Source organism: Macaca mulatta, chromosome 8 (genome assembly GCF_049350105.2).
Source record: "Macaca mulatta isolate MMU2019108-1 chromosome 8, T2T-MMU8v2.0, whole genome shotgun sequence".
Lineage (NCBI taxonomy): Eukaryota > Metazoa > Chordata > Mammalia > Primates > Cercopithecidae > Macaca > Macaca mulatta.
This window is the reverse complement of record NC_133413.1, coordinates 64512788-64533567: the sequence shown is the minus strand read 5'-3', so window position 1 is coordinate 64533567 and position 20780 is coordinate 64512788. Positions and strand designations below refer to the sequence as shown.

The 20780-nt window shown below is 49.2% G+C and overlaps 1 protein-coding gene across 3 annotated transcripts in view; it reads right to left on the bottom strand.

Moving 5' to 3' along the window:
- RGS20 (regulator of G protein signaling 20) overlaps positions 1-4095 on the bottom strand; it is an 80350-nt gene extending 76255 nt beyond the window's left edge. The window contains exons 1-2 of one of the 3 annotated variants that reach the window (XM_028852673.2): positions 3967-4095; positions 3308-3652 (exon numbers count right to left, since the gene is read on the bottom strand). In XM_028852673.2, coding sequence (XP_028708506.1) covers positions 3308-3652; positions 3967-3984 — 363 coding nt within the window. In that variant the 5' untranslated portion in view covers positions 3985-4095. Of the gene's footprint in view, positions 1-1821; positions 2310-2620; positions 2866-3307; positions 3653-3966 lie in introns of those variants that run through there. The other 2 variants (XM_015145376.3, XM_015145374.3) reach the window with 2 other exon arrangements.
- Positions 4096-20780: the final 16685 nt, after the last annotated feature.

Genomic DNA, 20780 nt, shown 5'->3' with positions numbered 1-20780 from the left:
CACCTGTGTCCCAAGCAGGGTGGATGGAGACTGATGCAGAACCCCCTTGCTCCTCACGCGCCAGGGCAATGAGGAGCCCGCGTGCAGGTGCCTGATTCCGCTAGCCAGTGGGCGAGGGTCCTGCCGACACCGAGGGCACCAAGGCTGGGGTTTTGATACCAACGAACCCCAGCCAGGTGACTGGGGAATGTGGGGAGGTCGACAAAGAGCGACAGGCTTTTGCTAATTTTTTTTTTTTTTTTTGAGATGGAGTCTCGCTCTGTCGCCCAGGTCGAGGGCAGTGGCGCGAGCTTTTGCCAAATTATGAGACGGACAGGAATCGAGGAGATTCCCCTGTAGCGCTGTCCACCTTCCGGATAGAAATCCTGTCGACCACGTTCACTTCTCCACCCCGTGCATCGCCGGTGGTCCGTGAGCAGCAGCTGCTCCCCAGGGATCCCCCTAGCCTGTCCGCGAGCGCTCTGCACCGCCTCGTCCCTGCTGCTGGGGTCGCTCGCTGGCCCTGGCTGCTCGCCAGGGTTTTCCTTTGATGCTGTCAAGTCCGGGAAGCTCACATTGCAACTCAGTGTTGGCGCGCCGCCTCTCCCAATGCCCCTTCCCCACTCACTCCCCCACAAGCGTGGAGGGAGGTGGGGGAGGTCGTGGCGCCTATAGACCCCCTCCCGGCGCCCACTCTCTCTCGCCCACTTCTCTAGCAGCCGGAGGGCCGCAGCGCACGCAAACCTTTCCCCAAAACGCCCACCCCACTGTTAGCTAGTTGCATCTCTCAGGGCTCCTCCCCCACCCATTCCTCCGCCAGAGCTGGGTGGGGGGATCGCGGCGCACACAGAGACGGGAAAGCCACCCCTGTCCCGGAGCGCCGCTTCCCTAGAGGCCCCTGGCCTGTCCGCTCCCCCAACGCTGGAGGATACCCGCGCACACAGACCCTCCCCTCCAACGCCCACCTCGGTCCCCAGCAGCAGCCCGCACCCCCACCTCCCGCCCCCAGTCTCCCGCCCTCCGCTCCCTGCTTTCCAGTCCGCAGTCCGGGCGCCCAGACTTGTTCCGACTTCCCAGGGCAGCTCCGAGGGTGCGGAAGATCAAGTGCCCGGATTTGTTCCAGGAAAATCCCGGCGGCGCCTGCACGTTAACTGCCTTGGCGCAGGCGAAGGGTGGAGGGCACTTCTCTGTTCATTCGGTTTTCAAGAGCATGAACAGAGGCTCCGAGTGAACGCCCACACCTAGTTGGTCCTCTGGGGTCCATGCGCCGGGCTCCCACTTCCTCACCCTGCCCCTCGGTGCCCCTGCCCTGGTTGCACTTCTCCTAAAAGCAGGCGCTCTGATTCCAGGAGGCTCTGTCTCCTTTCCCTTCCCAGCGGCGCTCAAACCACCCGCCCCGGGCGCCTGGCCCCTTCCTTATCCTCTCCCTACACGGTGAGAACGCCGACGCTTCCACCCGCCTGGACTTTCCAAAATACGCTTCGGGTGATCAGTGCGATTTCTAGGGTCTAAAGTCTAGACTTCTGCGTTCTCCACCAAGTCACCGACCCGAGGCCGCAGAGGTGGAATCGCGGACGCCCTGGCAGGCCCGGGACATACTGATCCTGGTGGCGCGAAGGCCCTCTTCGGACACAGACGCACCCGCAGCCACACTCCCCCAAACACGCACTAAAGCTACCGGCAGTAACCCCCGACTCGCACCCGCTCCCGCCCAGCAGCAACGGCGACACCCCGAGGTCCGGACGCGCTGCGCGCCCCTCCTAGCCTCGGCCACTTTCCAGCACGAAGCCTCAGGGAGAGCCCGAGAGGAAGAAAGAGAGGTCGAGGAACCAGGATACTCACGAGCCCACTGTCCACCCGGCCAGCCGGAGGGGAAGCCCCGGCCGGCTCGCCTCCGTCCGCCGTGCGCATGCGTCCGGCGGGTGCCTTCTTTCTATTGCAGCGCCGAGGGCTGCCCTCTCTACGTCTGCGATTGCTCCGGGCGCCTTTCCCCTTTCTCCGGCTCTCGATCTTTGCTGTAGCCCTTTTCTCCCGGCCTCTTCCTCCCCTTGCTCTGCCTCCTCCCCGCCCCCTCACTCCCTTTACCCGGCCGGGCAATCCCACGTCTCGCCTCCCTCCAGCGGCGGCGCACTCCACCGCGGCGGGCGCTAGGGGTATCCCCGAGGTCCCAAGCGGCGCGCGACCTCCACCCCGGCCGCAGCCTCACTGCTCCAGCCCTGGATTAGCAAGTCCCAGGAGTGTGGATACGAAGCCAGGCGCGCGTGGAGGGCGTCCTCGAAGCCCTCTGTGTCATCGCCTCCCCTCGGCGCGCGGGGGCAGAGCGAGACTCGAGTGTGCTGGACTGCGTGCTCGGACCTTGTGAATGAAGGGAGCGGGAGGGAGGAGCGGGGTTGGGCGGCTGGCGCGGAGCGGGTGCTTGGTCCCCAGAGCTTTGCGTCTGTGGACTGCCCGCCTACAGAGGGCAGCCCCCTACCTTCTCCGCGGCCCGGGGCACCTCTCGGAGCTCTGTTCCCGCCCCTCCCCGGCGCAGCCTCGGCCTCCGGTCTTCCCGCCCTGGAAAGCGGCCCTCGCCGCCTCCCAGCTAGCCAGAGCGCGGAGGCCCCACTCGGCAAACGAGCGGGGGATAAGGGGAGGAACTAACCCCTGACTCCGGCTCCCGCTGAGACCCTCGGCAGTCGCCCTCCGCGTCCCCTTCTCCAGGGACTCCCGAGTCCGGGGAGAGGAGTAGACCAGGGGGCAGCGGGAGGGAGAACCAAGCTGCCCAGCTCTCCAGACTCGCCACACCGCGTGTCCCCGTAGCCCGCAGCGTCCCCTCGAGAGTGGGACCCGGTGGGGCCGCGGGGGTAGTTCCCTGGAGCCCGGAGGGCTAAGCTGAAGCTGGAAACTGACCTGACACAAAAATAACATCACGTCATTTCCTCCCTTGCCTGCCGAGAGGGCAGGGGAGTGGGAGAGCGAGCGCGGGGAGCCGGCGGAGGCGCGTCTGGGGGAGGCTCGGAGTAGGGGGAGGAGAGCGACACGCCGGGAGTTTGAAAGGCAGTTTGAAAGGGAAGAGCGAGGGCTCCCTCCCGTTTTCTTGGACCCTGGAAAGGAAATGGCCCAGGAAAAAGTAGCTTGGAGTGTCTTCCCGCGAGTAGGGGCGGTGTCCCGGGAGCCTCCAGTGTCCCGTCCTATGACTTGCCCAGCCTTGTCCCGGCCTAACCGACCTTGCCGCCTTTCCCCGCTGCTGGCCCGGGCGGAGCGGGTCAGTCGGGGTTAGGAAGAATCGGGAGAGGCTGGTGTCCTGGGGAGGCTGGGTGTGGGGCGTAATGGAGACCACGATACTCACCGGCATGGGCGAGCTCTGCCCAGCGGTGGCGTCTTCTTCCCTGGGCTTGCCGACCGGACGGGCGGGCCTCAGCGGACGACCCCCCGAGGGTCGGCCGGGCAGTGCCAGCGCCGCCCCGAGCAGGAGCGAGAGGCGGCCTGGCAGCTCCTCGTGCCCCCGCGAGAGCCGGGCGGCCGGCAGGGCGGGAAGCAGGGGGGAGAAGTTCGGGCGCCTCCGGGGAGCTTCAGGAGGGGGTCGCCGGAGAAGGTGAGAGAAGAACCTTGTGAGACTGGAAAGCGGGCTATAAAGGAGGCCGAGCAGCTTCGGGGCGGCAGGCGAGTATGGGAGCTGTGCAGGCGGGAAGGGCTGGGGCAGGGAGAGAGAAACAAAACCAGCATACGGTTAATGTGGTGTCCGGCCGCTTAGACGGGGCTCTTTACTACAGAGTTTTGAGGCGTTACTTTGGGGGTGCAAGAGAAGGTTGGTGAAAGCAAAAGGAAAGGCCTACAGTTAGATTCTTTCCCCTCCCACTCCTGTTTTTCCTAACTCCGTGCTACTTGAAGTGTGGTCCGTGGGCCAGCAGCTTCGCCAACACCTAGGAGCCTGTTAGAAATACTCTTGAGCCCCACCCAGGCTACTGCATCGGAATCTGCATAGTAGCATTCCCAGGGGACTCTTACGTGCGCTGAATGTGACATGCGCTATGCAGAAGGGTCTGTGTTCACATCTCCTGGTTCTTCAGAATTTGGATGAAAATCTTAGTTCACTTTTGTAACTGTTACTCTTCCCCTCCCTTCTCTGATCTTCCCTTGTTCCCCCTGCCCTTTCGCATCTCCCTAAGTGCCCAGGGTTCTGCCTGCCAGAGGCATAGAGTTCGCCTTGGCTACTAGATTCTATTGGGATTGTTGCCTACGGAAGGTCCAGATACTGGCTGAAGGTGGCTGAAGGGCCCCAGACCCTTCACAGGATGGTTGGAGAAAGGGACTGGCCATTGCGGCTGTGGTTATGTTACGTGGAGCAGGGAACACCGGGATTCCATGTTAGGGCTGCTACTACAAGTGAACCCTCTACGGACCCCCTTTCCAAACTCCATGTGTCCTTCTTATTCTCGGGAACACCGGCCTTTCCACCTTCCACTTGTTGCTTAGGAGACCTAAGCGTTGAGGATTTTTTTTTCCCCTTGGAAAGTGGAGGGAAGCATTAGTTTAGAAGTCAGAAACCCACGGTTCTACACTCAACCTTGCCACGAACTTAATGGCTAATACTGGGAAAGGCTCTTTATTTTCTGAGTTCATTTATAAAGGGATTGAACTCAGTGGCTTTTTAAGGTCACCTGCCTCGTTCAGGCTCTCATCTTTGAGACGCTCTAAGTTTCTTGGTGCACTGACGTTTAGTGTAGTTACAAACCGGAATGTAGCTCGGCCAATCCAAACACCCCCTCATGCCAAACAAAAAACAATTTAATCTGTCTGTGAAAAACAAGAGCGGTGGTTGCCAAAAAAAAATGAAGGTGGAGGCGGGAAGCAGCGAATAAAGTGCCGGGGTGGTGAGGCGCGGGAGGCGAGCGCGGGTGCTCTGGGTTGGGCGTGGGTCCCAGGGGCGCGGCGGCCGCTCTCCAGGGTCCTGAAGGCGGGAGCGGTCGCGGGCGGCCTCGTGGGCCTGGCGCGGTTCCCTCACTCCGCAGTCACCAGGCCCGGCCTGTTTTCTTTCGGCGGTGGAAGTCTTGTGGGAAGCGATTGTCAGGAGAGAGGGAAGGAAACCTAGCAACCCATTCTCATTCATGAGGCCTTTTCTGGGAAAGCCGCGAGTGCGGTGGCTGATTTGTCTTTCTGTCGTTTGTTTGCCCCCGGGTGAGTTGAACTCGGTTTGCATTTCCGAGTAAGTTCACACTGTTTCACTTCCCCTCATTACCTTTTCCTGGAGAATGGGGTCGTTCTCCTAGTATTTTCATTCTCCCCGTTCAGCTGCTCCCCTCCCCCGCTCTCTGGCAAGGTGCTTTTATTTTAGGGGCTGGAGCTGGGAGCCGAGGAGGCTTCTGGAGAAGCGCCAACAGCTTCCTGGAGGGGGTAAAGTGGGCGACTTGGAAATCAGTCTTGGCGCCCAGGGAATGAGCTGCTGAGCGTTCGTCTCGCCCGGGAGGAGGACAGGGGACGCGACCCTCCGGCTGGGACTTGGGGTGTGGAGGCTCAGCTGCCGCCATGTGTGCTCGGCCTCCGCCCGGCAGCTGGTCCTGGGAGGCACCTGCGGGGGACTGCGGGGCGGCGGCCGCGTCTGCGCCCCGCTCCGGAGCTAGGGCCCTCGGCGAGGGCGGGAACTTCGGCGGCCAAGGGCGCCCGGGCCGGCGGGACCCTACGCTAAGAAGTCGAGAGAGGACCAGCCGGGTTCCTGGAGACCTAAAGCCTGATGAGCCCACCCACGACTTTCCTGACCCTACGCAAGGGCTTGAACAAAGCCGAAAATGCTGAAAGGGAGCGCCCAGCACTCTTCTGCGACGCACGCCCAACTTCGAGGAGCCGGAGCCAGCTCCAAAGGCCTTTCGTGGGTTGCAGAATTTGTCGTCTCCAGCTCCTGTTTTCAAATGGTTTTGTGAGAACGTGCGAACTCGTAACCTCGTTTCTCCCCTCACCCCAGTCCTTCTTCCCGAGTCACTTGCACGCCCCTGCCCCTTCCTTGGGCACGCTTCATTAGGCATTTTGCTTCGGTCCTGTGCTTTGAGACAGAGACTCTTGTGAGGGAAGTGGTGGAAATGGTCAGACAGAATAAAAGTCCCAAACCTGATCCAAGAAAAACAAGACTCAGCTCCTTTGCTCCTCTGGAGACAGTCACCGCTTGCCGGCCCCACACTGGCCTCCGGATCAGCCGCCTGCTCGCCTGCTTCTCTGAAGCCACCGCGAGTCTGGCTCGCGGAACCCAGCGGCTTCTCCAGTTAGGGGAAGGGATGAGGGTGAATCAAGCAAGTTGTGGGGTGCTGGAATCCTTCCGCACTTCTGGCAAGGACGAAGCCGAAGAGTATCAATGTAGCCAAAAAATTCGATCTGAGAAAAGACCTTCAGCTGCCCGAAGGGCTGCACTTTGGGCTGCACTTCAGAGAGCCTTGTCCTCCTTTTAGGCCAGATTCTATTTGACAGTCTAAGGCTTTTAATAATATTAGCCACAGATTGGAATTATCAGGACCATATTCCTGGACGCACTGGCCCTTAGGGATCCAGATTATTTGGGGAATACTTTATTCCGATTGAACCACCACATCCCTAATCAATCATGTTGACTACTGAACAGCAACCAGAGTGCCTTTATGCAAACGAAAATCGCCACAGCCTAAATCCATATGAACAATGTCTTGCCCACTTCAAATGGAAGGTTTTCTCTCATGCTTAAACAGCAGCATTTCATAAAGGAAACATCCATAGCAGAATAAAGGACTCCTGTACCAAAACTTTCTGAGAGCCTTTAGAATTAAAGTCACGGTTCTAACAGAATTTGAAGTTAGTTTTATGAAATGACCTATTTTCTCCTGGACTTTATTTTTAAGTTCCACTTTGTTGTAGTTTAGTCATATTATACATTTTAACTTTCTGTTATTTGGAAATGTAATTCCTCCACTTGGATCGAAGAATCTAGCTGACAGTGAAAACTATAAAGGCAAATCTTCCCCTGCACTGACCATAAATTATGCAGATTGAAAGGTGGCAATATAAATAACAGCTCCTGGCTACTAGAGTCACAGGTTAACATTAATTTGAGGTGAACCCAACTCTTCATAATATGTTTCCATTATTAAGGTTCCTTCAGAATCTCAATGTTCCTCGTGAACATACAACTCTTAAAAAGAATATTTCTGCAGCTCATAATCAGTTCTGACTTGTTCCATTCTTTTAATAACTTTTAAAATGTATTTATGCCTAGGGCTTATGTGGAGATGTCATAAAGAGATGTGTAATGGAGGCAATGATAAGGAGGGAGGAGGGGCTGGAAAGGGAAGTGGAGTGGGCCAGACATGAGAGCTACTTAGATGACTTGTATGTCTAGGGAAGGGAAACACTCAAAGGCTCTGTCTGCCCTGCTCCTGCAGATAACTGGGTCCTCTGTTCTCGCCACAGGCATTACTAGCCAAGTAAGGGACGTAGGGTAGGAGATGGTGTTTTTTGTTTTGTTTTGGTTTGGTTTGTTTTTGTTTTTTTTTTTTCCCAGAGTCTTATTCTGCCACCCAGGCTGGAGTAGAGTGGTGTGATCTCAGCTCACTGCAACCTCCACCTCCTGGGTTCAAGCGATTCTCCTGCCTCAGCCTCCTTAGTAGCTGGGATTACAGGCATGCGCCACCTTGCCCAGCTAATTTTTGTATTTTTAGTAGATATGGGGTTTCACCGTGTTGGTCAGACTGATCTCGAACTTCTGATCTCATGTGATCCTCCCACCTTGGCCTCCCAAAGTGGTGGCATTATAGGCATGAGCCACCATGCCCCGCCGGATATGGTGCTTTGAAACTTATATAAAAACTGAACCCTTGTTATTCTTCTCCAAACTTTCTCCTCTTGCAGTCTTCACCAGCTTAGTAAATGGCAATTTAACTATTTTTGTTCAGGTGAAAAACATCATTGGAGTATCCCAGACTCTCTTTTTAAAATTCTCTGGCCAAATCCAACTACTTCATATTCACAGCTGTTACCCTGTGTTATATGTTGACTTGCACCTCCCAAAATTTACGTATTAAAATCCTAGTCCCTAGTACCTTGGAATATGACCTTACTTGGAAATAGCATTGCAGCAGATGTAATTAGTAAGATGAAGGCCACCCTATTCCAGCATGACTGGTATCCTTATACAAAGGGGAAATTTGGACACAGATATACACACAGAGAGAATGCCACGTAAGGCAGAAATTGGGTTGATGCATCCACAGCCCAAGAAATGCCAGAGGTTGACTGCAAACGAGGCATGGAGTATATTCTGCCTCAAAAGGAATTTGGCCTCAATATTGCAACATGGAAACCCTGACTGAGTTTCGAACCTTCCTATCCTATCCTGTGGACTTCAGAATGAAGACTGCAACATCAGCTCTTACTTGAATTTCCAGCCTGCTGGCCTGCCCTGCAGATTTCAGACTTGACACCCCCCACAATTACATGAGCCAATTCCTTAAAGTATATCTCTCCCCATGTAACACACAGATGCGCGCACACACACACACACACACACACCCCCTCTTATTGCTTCTGATTCTCTGGGGAACCTTGACTAATGCACACCCCTCGCTGATCTTTCTCCTTTCCTTTACCATATTTCCTGTCATAGTCTCATTTCAACACTGAAGCCAAAGTTATCCTTCAAAACAGTTATCCTTGAAAATGTCACTCTACAGCTGCAGACTTTCTTTCTTTTTTCTGAGACAGAGTCTTGCTTTGTTGGATCCCAGGGTTCACTGCAGCCTCTGCCGCCTGGATTCAAGCAATTCTTATGCCTCAGCCTCCCTGGGATTACAGGAGTGTGCCATGATGACCAACTAATTTTTTTTGTCGTTTTAGTAGAGACAGGGTTTCATCATGTTGGCCAGGCTGGTCTTGAACTCCTGGTCTCAAGCGATCCACCCTCCTCGGCCTCCTAAAGGGCTGGGATTACAGGTGTGAGCCACCGCACCCATCCCAGCTCCAGACTTTCTATTGACTTCTGATTTCAGAGTAAAATCCAAAATCCTTACTCTAGCTTTCAAAGAACTACACGAATGATTCCACTCTGCCTCTGAGATCTCTTCTTCCTCTACAGTTCCTCTCTGCAATACAGTTTTTTTTTCTATAGCCCTTGTCACCATCTGACATAGTATATAATCACTTGTTTATTTGTAAGAATTAAGCAATAATTTTGTCTCTTTCGCTTATTGCTATCTCCATAGAATCTAGAAAAGTGCTTGGATGGATAAAGTATTCAATTAATATTTGTTGGACAGGTGAATTAAAAACAAACTCAAATATCATTCAGCCATAAAAAGGAGTGGAATTCTGATACACGCTATGACGTAGATGAACCTTAAAAACATGATGTTAAGTGAAAGATGACAGAGGCAAAAGGACAAATATTGTATGACTCCATTTATATGAGGAGCCAAGAATAGGCAAATTCATGGAGACAGAAAGTAGAATAGAGGTTACTAAAGGCTGAGAAGAGGGGAGAATGGGGAGTAATTGTTTGGTGGATATAGAATTTCTGTTTGAGACGTGTATCAGGCCATTCTTGCATTGCTATAAAGAAATAACTGAGGCCGGGCGCGGTGGCTCAACCCTGTAATCCTAGCACTTTGGGAGGCCGAGTTGGGCGGATCACGAGGTCAGGAGATCGAGATCATCCTGGCTAACACGGTGAAACCCCGTCTCTACTAAAAAATACAAAAAAAAAAAAAAAAAAACTAGCCAGGCGTGGTGGCGGGCGCCTGTAGTCCCAGCTACTGGGGAGGCTGAGGCAGGAGAATGGCGTAAACCCAGGAGGCGGAGCTTACAGTGAGCTGAGATCCGGCCACTGCACTCCAGCCTGGGGGACAGAGCAAGACTCCATCTCAAAAAAAAAAAAAAAAAAAAAAAAAGAAATACCTGAGACTGGGTCATTTATCAAGAAAAACAATTTAATTGGTTCATGGTTCTGCAGGCAGTACAGGAAGCATGGCACTGGCATCTGTCCAGCTTTTGGGGAGGCCTAAGGGAGGTTTTTCTCATGGTGGATGGCGAAGTGGGAGCAGGCCTGTCACATGGCAAGAGGAGGAGCAAGAAATAGAGTAGAGGAGGGAGGTACCGCATATTTTTAAACAACCAGATCGCCTGATAACTCACTCACTATCATGAGGACAGCATCCAGCCATGAGGGATTTGCCCTCATGACTCAATTGCCTCCCACCAGATCATGCCTCCAACACTGGGGATTACAATTCCACGTGAAATTTAGAGGAGACAACATCTGAACTATATCAGGAAGATAAAAGAGTTCTGGAAATAAATAGTGCCATTGAATTGTATGCCTAAAATGGTGAATTTTATGTTATTTATATTTTACTAAATTAAAAAAACCCTCAAGATGTGAGCTGAGAGGAGCCCAAGAAGTCCATCCAGGGAGGAAGGGCGGCTCAGTTAATTACTCTTTATTCTGTCATTGAGTTTGCAGCTATCTCTTGGGGTTCTCTCACTTGATTTCTGCTGCCACCACTCAAAGTGCTTGTAAGAGAGATATTGCCTAGTCTCATTCTGCTCCTAGCGTTTGATGGAACATAGATTGTGACATGGGGGAGTAGAAAGAGAACAGCAGAAACAAAAACCAGACCAGGAAGGGTCTTGTAAGCCACTCACTTACTCATTCTTTCAACAAACATTTATTGTGTGTCTCCTGTGTAGGAGGCACTGTCCTAGATGCTTGGGATTCCGTGAATGAGAAAGAACATGACCTCCTATCATGGTGTGGTGAATGGGAGGGTAGTAAGGGTCCGTATAGTCTGAATAGGGCAACCAAATCATGGTAAGGACTTTGGATTTTATTTTAAAAGCAATGGGAAATCACTGAGAAGTTTTTCAGCAAGAGAGACATCTAGTTTATATCTTTAAAGACTCCTTTGGCTGCTTTGTATTGGAGTGAATTGGGGAGGGGGCAAGGGTAGGAATAAGAAAGATGACGATGACTTGGACAGGTCATGTAAATAAAAACATGAATAAATGGACAGGTTTGGCGGAAGTTTTAAAGATCGAATTAACAGGACTTCAGATGGATTGTAAGTGCAGGCTGAGAAAAAAAAAGAATCAAAGATAATTCCTAGTGTGTTTTCTTACTTGAGCAGTTGAATGGTTTACTGAACAGAGGGGACTAGGGAGGAAAATCAAGAATCCTGCTAAAGACAGATTTTTGAGATGGCTATGAGTCATTCAAATGGAGATGTCAGGCAGGTTGATGTAAAAGAGGCTTGGGCTTAGGGTAGGGAGGTCTGAGTGGGAGTCTAGGAGATGTGAATTTGGAAGTATTAGCATACAAAGGTATTTAAACCTACTGGAATTGGATAGGATCCCTAGAGACCAGGAAACAGAGAGACAGAATCCGAGAGAGAAGACTGAATCAATTTAAAGAGTCTGAACCCTATCTAGGTGGAGAAGAGTATCCCCTGACAACATTTAGTCAGGAAGTCAACACAATCATGTGTGTGTTTGTGAAAGATCTCTCTGTTCTCTAGTGTTACTTAGAAGCAGGCATCACTGGAAAGCAGACCAGGGACAAGCTGTTGCAATAATATATATATGTGTGTGTATATATTTATTTATTTATTTATTTATTTATTTATTTTGAGATGGACTGTCACTCTGTCACCCAAGCTGGAGTGCAGTGGCACGATCTCAACTCATTGCAACCTCCGCCTCTCAGGGTCAAGCGATTCTCCTGCCTCGGCTTCCTAAGTAGCTGGGATTACAGGCGCCCGCCACCACGTCCAGCTAATTTGTGTGTTTTTAGTAGAGACAGGGTTTCACCATGTTGGCCAGGCTGGTCTCAAACTCCTGATCTCAGGTGATCCACCCACCTCAGCCTCCCAAAGTGCTGGGATTACAGGTGTGACCCACCACGCTTGGCCTGCAATAATGTTTTGAGAAATGCTTGTGACTTGATCCAGGAAAGTTTTAAATGGGTTAGAACTAAGTGAACAGATCAATAGATAATTCAGAGTAATGTGGTCAAAATTTGAAGATTGATTGGAGGTTCGAAATGAGAACAAGAGCAAGGTCAAGAATTATACCTCCAAGTTTCTAGGTCGAAAGGGAACCATTTGCTGAGATAGAAAACTCAGGAAAAGAAAAGTCTGGGGACAGGGGAAGACATATTGCTAATTTTTTTTTTTTGAGATGGAGTCTCACTCTGTCACCCAGGCTGGAGTGCAGTGGTGCGATCTCGGCTCACTGCAACCTCTGCCACCCAGCTTCAGGCAATTCTCCTGTCTCAGCCTCCTGAGTAGCTGGGATTACAGGCTCCTGCCGCCACGCCTGGCTAATTTTTGTAGTTTTAGTAGAGACACATTTTCTCCATCTTGGCCAGGCTGGTCTTGAACTCCTGAGCTCGTGAACCACCCACTCGGCCTCCTGAAGTGCTTGCTGGGATTACAGGCATGAGCCACCGCGCCTGGGCCATATTGCTAATTTTGAAGTGCTGCTAGACATTTATATCGCGACGCTCAGCAGATATTTGTAGCTTCTGTGTGGACCTCAGGAGACACAGCTGAGTGGAATCATCAGTCCATAGGCTGTCTCAAGGCCACTGACACAGTCAAGCTTAGCCAGGGAGAATGAGTCAAGTGAAATGAGAAAAAGGCCAAGGAGGAAAGCCTAGAAAATTCCTGGTATTTCAGAGTCAACAAAGGAAGGGGAAATTTCAAATGAGGCTGATGAAGTGCAGCTCAAGAAGTTGAAGAAAAACAAGATAAAAAGGACACCATCTATAACGTTCCTAATACTGTTCCAAAGACACATCATTTATTCCATACAATAACAATGCATGCAGGCATTAGTCTCATATGCATTTTACAGAAGACCGTAAAAACTTCAGAAACTCATAAAGGTGAAAAATCTTGCCCAACGAATCATATCTAGAAAATAGCAGAGCAGGTTTGAAGGAATATAAACAAACCCCAGTCTAGCTGGTGTCTAACTCTTTGTTCCTTGTAAAGGGAATGAGGGGTGTGTGTGTGTGTGTGTGTGTGTGTGTACACACATATGTCTGTGTATACATAGACTATCTCTGTAAGGATGTATAGAGCATAGGAGCTGAAAAAAGTGAAGAGTTGTTGCCTTGGGTGAGAGAATGGTGGTTGGAAAGGGCGGGATGGAGACTGACTATATATTTTATTCTTCACATTGTTGTAATAAAGAGTCTGTGATACAGAATCAATTTTTTAAATGTCTGGCCATTGGCAGCTTCTAGTCACCATCACTCCTACTCCTCCGTCCGCCCGATATCTGGGCAAGCTGACACAAAAGTGCCGGTGCTCTCTCCTTGGGCAGCACCTGCAGGAAGTTCAAACCACGCAAGTCCTGGTCCTTGCAAAGGAGAACCCTCCACTCAGTCCCACCGTGAACCCCAAACCATGCTCCTTTCTCTGCCAGTTTTGGGCCTGCTTGGGGTCCTGCCCTGTTCTGCTTAGAGAGCCTCAATATGTGATCAATAAGCCTTTCCATGTTATCTTGGTGTGTGTAGCCTACTGGTCCTGACAACTGTAAGGCTGTGCTATTTTAATTTTGTGTTGTTTTGGTTTTTTGTTTGTTTGTTTGTGTTGAGACTGAGTCTCTCTCGCGCTGTCACCTAGGCTGGAGTGCAGTGGCGCAATCTTGGCTCACTGCAACCTCCAACTTCCAGGTTCAAGCAATTCTCCTGCCTCAGCCTCCTGAGTAGTTGGGACTACAGGCAACTGCCAGCATGCCTGGCTAATTTTTGTATTTTTCGTAGAGACGGGGTTTCACCATGTTGGCCAGGCTGGTCTCGAACTCCTGACCTCAAGTGATCTGCTCACCTCAGCCTACCAAAGTGCTGGGATTACAGACAGAAGCTGCCGCACCCAGCCCCTGTTTTAACTTTGAATGTTCTAATAAATAAATGTGAATTAACTAAACAACGTTTTAAATGACAGGAATACAAAGAGTCCATGTGCCAAAGTCCTAAGATTCCAAGATCTAACTGTGCTTTCTCCCCACTTTTTATATTTGCTAACTAACTAAAAAGAAAAACAAATATGAAATAAACTAAAGCTCCTGTTTCTTTTCCTGTAGCATTCTATATCCCCAAGAGCAGGACAGGAGTTATTACATTTGATATCAGAAAATTGAAAAGAAACATTTAAAACTCATTTTTGAAGCTTTAGAATGTTTTTCCGGGATCCTCAGCTCCATAAAAATTACATTTGTTGCCAGGTGTGGTGGCTCATGCCTGTAATCTCCGCACTTTGGGAGGCTGAGGCAGGCAGATCACCTGAGGTCAGGAGTTCAAGAGCAGTCTGGCCAACATGGTGAAACCCCGTCTCTACTAAAAATACTAAAAATGCAGAAATTAGCCAGGCGTGGTGGTGTGTACCTGTAATCCCAGCTACTTGGGAGACTGAGGCAGGAGAATCGCTCGAACCTGGGAGGCGGGGGTTGCGGTGAGTTGAGATTGCCCCACTACACTTCAACCTGGGTAACAGAGGGAAGCTCCATCTCAAAAAAAAAAAAAAATGCATCTGTTCAAACTACAATATTTTCTTATCATGGAGGTTTACAATTTTAAAAATTCAGTAGGTATATCTATATCTAATATAGACATACATATGTATATTTTTACCAAAGAAATTATTCCTAGAGAATAGTAGAACCCTATAAAAACACATGTTCTGTATACTTATCTTTATTATAAAAATGTTGACTTTTTTTTTACCCTGAGGTATAAACATTTATAAAATATTCCTATAAACGTTATTTCAATAACTACTCCCTCCTGCTCCCAGCTATTTGATGAGTAAACTGCAGACCAGTGAGGATGATTTCTGTTAGTGCGAGTAAGGAGTAGAACTGGCTCCCCAGTCCCGCCTCCTGGCTGTCACGCTCCTTGACCTTACCATATCCAAGAGACAGTCATTGTTAACTGATGCTGATGACTGTAATCTATGAGAGTGATATCATTGGTTCATATTCTCCCAATGCCTATTTATGATAGTTTCTAGGAGTAATTAAGGACTTTTGACCACATTCATCATCTTAGACCAAAATTTAAATTTGTCATCCTCTCACACTCAGCAAATAATAGGAATTCAATGACTAATTACTAATTCCATATTTCCAAGCCTACACAGGAGGTTGAATTACTGACTTGAATTCTGTAGGTACTAGCTCAGTTAGTCACATGGCTGCTAATTCTTTACTTTACTTAGTAAATTGATTAGTTTTCTGAATAATACAAAAATAGTAAAAAGAATGACACAGCTTTGGCAAGGCATGGTGGCTCGTGCCTGTAATCCCAGCACTTTGGGAGGCTGAGGTGGACAGATTATTTGAGCACAGGAGTTCGAGACCAGCCTGGGCAACATGGCAAAACCCCGGCTCTACAAAAAATACAAAAAAATTAGACAGATGTGGTGATGTGTGCCTGTAGTCCCAGCTTATCCTGGAGACTGAGATAGGAGGATCACCTGAGCCCAGGAAGTTTAGCCTGTAGTGAGCTGGGATCACACCACTGCACTGGTGATCTGAGACCCTGTCTTGGGGAAAAGAAAAAAAGAAAGAAGAATGCTACTTCCATAATGGTTGGATTTACCTAAAATTTGGAAACAGTATTTTAGATGCCAACAGGGCATTAGAAATGACAGACCCCCTGACATTTTACATAGTAAAGAATACACACCAAAGTGAAGACATTAGCAGGATCTGCCTCAGGTAATGCCAGACACCTTTGGTAAATTAAATCCGTGGAGTCCAAGATATTGTTAGTCTGTAAAACAAGTCAACAAGGTTCATACTGTAATATTTCATCCTAAGGTTTTTTTGAAGATGGATGTTAGTAACCATGAGAAATGAAAAACCTTTTCATCCACATTCCAAGAGCTGGTGGAAGCAAATGCAGGCATGAAAAATGTAGCATGTGAAATGCAGGGGATGCTGTTGCTCAGAATAATTTTTTTTTTTTAAAACAACTTCTCTTTTTTGAGTGGCATAAGAGATAAATTTCACACCGCCACCATTTGAATTGTCACATTTTCCCAGGCTCTGCTACTCTCCTGAGGTACTGGTGAAATAAAGGGAGACAGCTGGCTAAAGCACAGAGCAGTGGAGGAAGGGTCAGGAGAGGAAGACCTGACCACAAGTTTCCCTTGTGACTTTGGATCATCTCTGTACTCACCTGGGCCTCAGTTTCCTTGTTTGTGCCATGGCGCTTAGTGAAGGTGGTCTCTAGGGCTTCTTGCCGAGCCTACGTCTGGGTTCAGCATGCGGCCCATTCTCTGATACATAATCAGTCTCCAATGCCCTCTCTTAGGACAATCACACATCCAAACCCCAAACCTTCCACCCTACAGAGGAAGCAGAGCATAATCCCCAGCGAGAGCTCCAGAGCCAACCTGCCTCCCCAAGCACGTACTTCTCAACATCTCCTCGGTTATTTCCCAGCTCTCTTAATTAAATTGCAGTGGCCTCCTAAACAGCTCCAGCCTTTGCACCTACACAGCACCTGTGTCCACCCCACTCCATTCCCCACCTTACAGATGAGGGATCTTTCTAAAACATAAATGTGAGGCTGGGCTCGGTGGCTCAAGCCTGTAATCCCAGAACTTTGGGAGGCCAAGGCAGGCAGATCACCTAAGGTCAGAAGTTCAAGACCAGTCTGGCCAACATGGTGAAACCCCCGCCTCTACTAAAAATACAAAAATTAGCCGGGCATGTGACGGCGGGTGCCTGTAATCCCAGCTACTCGGGAGGCTGAGGCAGGAGAATCGCTTGAACCTGAGAGGCAGAGGTTGCAGTGAGCTGAGATTGCGCCACTGCACTCTAGCCTGGGTGACAGAGGAAGACTCAAAAAAAAAAAAGTAAGTGTGTCCTGTTCTTTCCTTCCTTTTCGCCTCACAGGGCTCCTCATTTCTCTGCAGGATGAAGTTCAAGTGACTTTACATGGCATAGAAGACATTCTGCAATTTGTTGATGTGTACTCTGTCTACCCATCTTTCTGTCACCTGTTCCTTGGTACTCAAAGCACCATTCACCTTCATGTTCCTTCCGTTCCTAAAATTTCCTTGTTCATTCTCATTCCTGGGACTTTGTGTCAACTGCTTCTTCTGCCTGAATCACTCCCCTCTCCAGTTTCCTCTTCTTCTCTCCCAGGGCAATCTCCTCTCCTATTTATCCTTCAAGTCTTAGCTTAGATGCCATTTCCCTCAGGAAGCTCTCTCACGTTGGGGTTGCCTGTGTGCTCTGTATTGTGATAGTCTGTTTTCCCATCAAGCTCTGAATTCTGTGAGCCTCAAGACTTTGCAATATTCAGACCTCTGTCTCAAAACCCTGTGCAGTCAACCAGGTACAATGGCTCATGTCTGTAATCCAGTATTTTGGAATGTTGAGGCGGGTAGATCACTTGAGGCCAGGAGTTCAAGACCAGCCTGGCCAAAATAGTGAAGCCCCGTCTCCACTAAAAATGGATAAAATTAGCTGGGCACGGTGGTACACACCTGTAATCTCAGCTACTCAGGAGGCTGAGGCAAGAAAATAGCTCGAGCCCAGGAGGCAGAGGTCACGGTGAGCCGACATCACGCCACTATGTCAGCCTGGGTGACAGGGCAAACTCTGTCTTAAAAACAAACAAACAAAACAAAAAACCTCACAAAAAAACCTAAGCAGTACTGAGATATAACATGTACTGAATGAATATCTGCTAAATGAATGAACTTCGAAATGACATGATCTGGAGTTGATAATTGTTGAAGCTGGGTAATGGGCACATAAGATTTTATTATGCTGTTATGTCTAACACCTTTATAATAAACATATTTTTTGATAGATGTGGTTTTACATTTGCAAACAATGCATCTCATCTCTTCATCAATACAGAGGCGAGAAACTGGGGTAGAGACTGTAGCAATTGCATGAGTAGACCCTGAAGGTATGAGGTTTGTTAAAATGGATGTTCAGAGAAGGCCTGACACAAGAGGGCCACCCCATTTGTCCCCACGGACCTGGGCCGGATCTCTCAATTTCACACTGATGGAGCCTGAAAATCAACAAACAAGATGGCAAGAACAGGGAAGACATTGTTCTCTCCAAAGTGGACAATTTGTGACAGGCTCAGGAAGGCTGCCTGGGCTTTATAGCTTTTCCAGTGGTTCCTAATAAACCGGGCTTTGTGCGAGCCTCGTTCAGGCCATGTGGGGCCCTGTCGTTCTAAGGCTTTCTCCCTCCTCTGGCCCGGCTGCTGGGAGAACTTGTTAGCGGGCATTGATTTCTTTGAGTTGGACGCGACTGAATTAGACTGTTTTGCTTGGCATTTTAAAAGGGATGTTTTTCTTGGGGAAGTTGGAGTTTGGCACTGCCTTGAAATGAAACATTTTGGGGGCCATTCAGGATTCTTAACTGTCATTAATTTCTTTTGGGGCATATGAAACATTTGTCTGAAGAAAGATTTTAACAATTTCAGTTTGAAGGCATCAAGAAATACCATATGCTCCCTGACCTTAATCAGATGAAATCTTGTTTCATCCACACAATGGAAAAAAATTAGGGAAATAATGCATTTCTGTATCTACTGATCAACCGACCAGTCAATATTAACTGGGCTCTTACTTTGTGCCCAGTAGGTGCAAGGTCCATCTGCAGATGGAGATAACTAGATTAACAACTGTTGTGGGAGAAACTGGCTACAAACCCAGCTCTGTTGCCAGGCTGGAGTGCAATGGTGCAATCTCAGCTCATTGCAACCTCGGACTCCTGGGTTCAAGCGATTCTCCTGCCTCAGCCTCCTGAGTAGCTGGGATTACAGGCACCTGCCATCATGCCCATCTAATTTTTTTTGGATTTTTGTAGAGATGGGGTTTCGCCATGTTATCCAGGCTGGTCTTGAACTCCTGACCGACCTCAAGTTATCCACCTGCCTTGGTCTCCTAAAGTGTTGCTGGGATTACAGGGGTGAGTCACCATGCTCAGCCGTATCTGAGTTTTTTTAAAAAGCCTATGTCTTTATAGTTTACCAGCATTGTTACATGTCTTGTCTCATTTGATTTTTTTCAAAGCAACCCATTCAAATTGTATGTGAGAATTATTATTGTCTTGATTTTATACAAGATAAAACATCATGCCTGTAATCCCAGCACTTTGGGAGGCCGAGGACGGCAGATCATGAGGTCAGGAGATTGAGACCATCCTGGCTAACATGGTGAAACCCCGTCTCTACTAAAAATACAAAAAAAAAAAAAAAAATATATAGCCGGGTGTGGTGGCAGGTGCCTGTAGTCCCAGGTACTTGGGAGGCTGAGGCAGGAGAATCGCTTGAACCCGGGAAGCAGAGGTGGCAGTGAGCCGAGATGGTGCCATTGTACTCCAGCTTGGGTGACAAAGTGAGACTCTGCCTCAAAAAAAAAAAAAAAAAAAAAAAAAAGATAAAATGAAGACTCAGAGAATGAAATCCAACTTAGACCTGAATTCAAAAACGAATTCTTGGCATTTCAAAGACATTTCCCTTTATGTCATCATCCTGCGTGGTGGCAGTTTCTACCTGTGCCAGCCAAAACGGTGATATCACTGAGCTTTTCACTTGGTAAAAAAGGACATCTTCAAGTACTCAGACTTCAGTTAGTTACAACTGAGCCTCAAGTCATGCTGGTTCGAAGTGCTGCAATGCTTGGATTTCCACCAGATGTCACCATTCACCATTGTTCTACTCCCTGCCTTTAAAAAGCATTCGCAAAGAAGAGCCCATTTGCTCTTGGGCCCCTGAGAATGCTTATTGCATCTGGGAGTGAGGTGGAGGGCTGTATTCCAAGAAGCGAGCAACGAGCTCTGAATCTTGACTCAGGGAGAAGGAATTTGAAAATGTCATGGCCGGACATGGTGCCTCACACCTGTAATCCCAACACTTTGGGAGGCTGAGGCAGGCGGATCACCTGAGGTCAGGAGTTTGAGACCAGCCTGACCAACATGGAGAAACCCCGTCTCTACTAAAAATACAAAATTAGCCAGGCATGGTGGCACATGCCTGTAGTTCCAGCTACTCGGGAGACTGAGGCAGGAGAATCGCTTGAACCGGGAGGCAGAGGTTGCAGTAAGCCGAGATCGCGCCATTGTACTCCAGCCTGAGCTACAAGAGCAAAACTCCATCTCAGGAAAAAAAAAAAAAAAAAGAAAAGAAAAGAAAATGTCATGAGCTCTCTGGTTCCTGATTTCCTAAAACCCAAAGGCATTCATTTCCCCCTCCCCTTGTGATTTAATGTATCTAAAAACCCAGCCCATTTCCAACGGATAAACCAAGCAGAATTATAACCTGGCTTTTGGCCAAAACTGCTTAGAAAAGGAGGAGATTTTCTTTTCTTTTTAGAGATAGGGTCTCACTCTGTCACTCAGGCTGGAGTGTAGTGGCATGATCATAGCTCACTGCAGTCTCTAACTCCTGGGCTCAGCAATCCTCATGCCTCAGCCTCCTGAGTAGCCGGGACTTAGGGGCATGTGCCACTCACCCAGCTAATTTTTAAATTTTCTTGTGGAGACAGGATCTTCTTTGTTGTCCAGGCTGGCCCCAAACTACTGGCCTTCTAAACTGCTGGCATTACAGGGATGAGCCACCATGCGTCGCCATCCAGCTAATTTTTTATAAAGGAGGAGGTTTTGAAGTGAAGATAGAACCAAGGAACGCTGCACCTTCTCTGTGATCAGAAGTAGAAGCCAGCGGGATTTGCATCACACTGGAGTGTGGCTTCTGAGGAGGGGCTGGACGTAGCCCTGTACCCCAAGTTTCCCGCCTGCTCAGATTTTATATGGTCCAAATTACACTA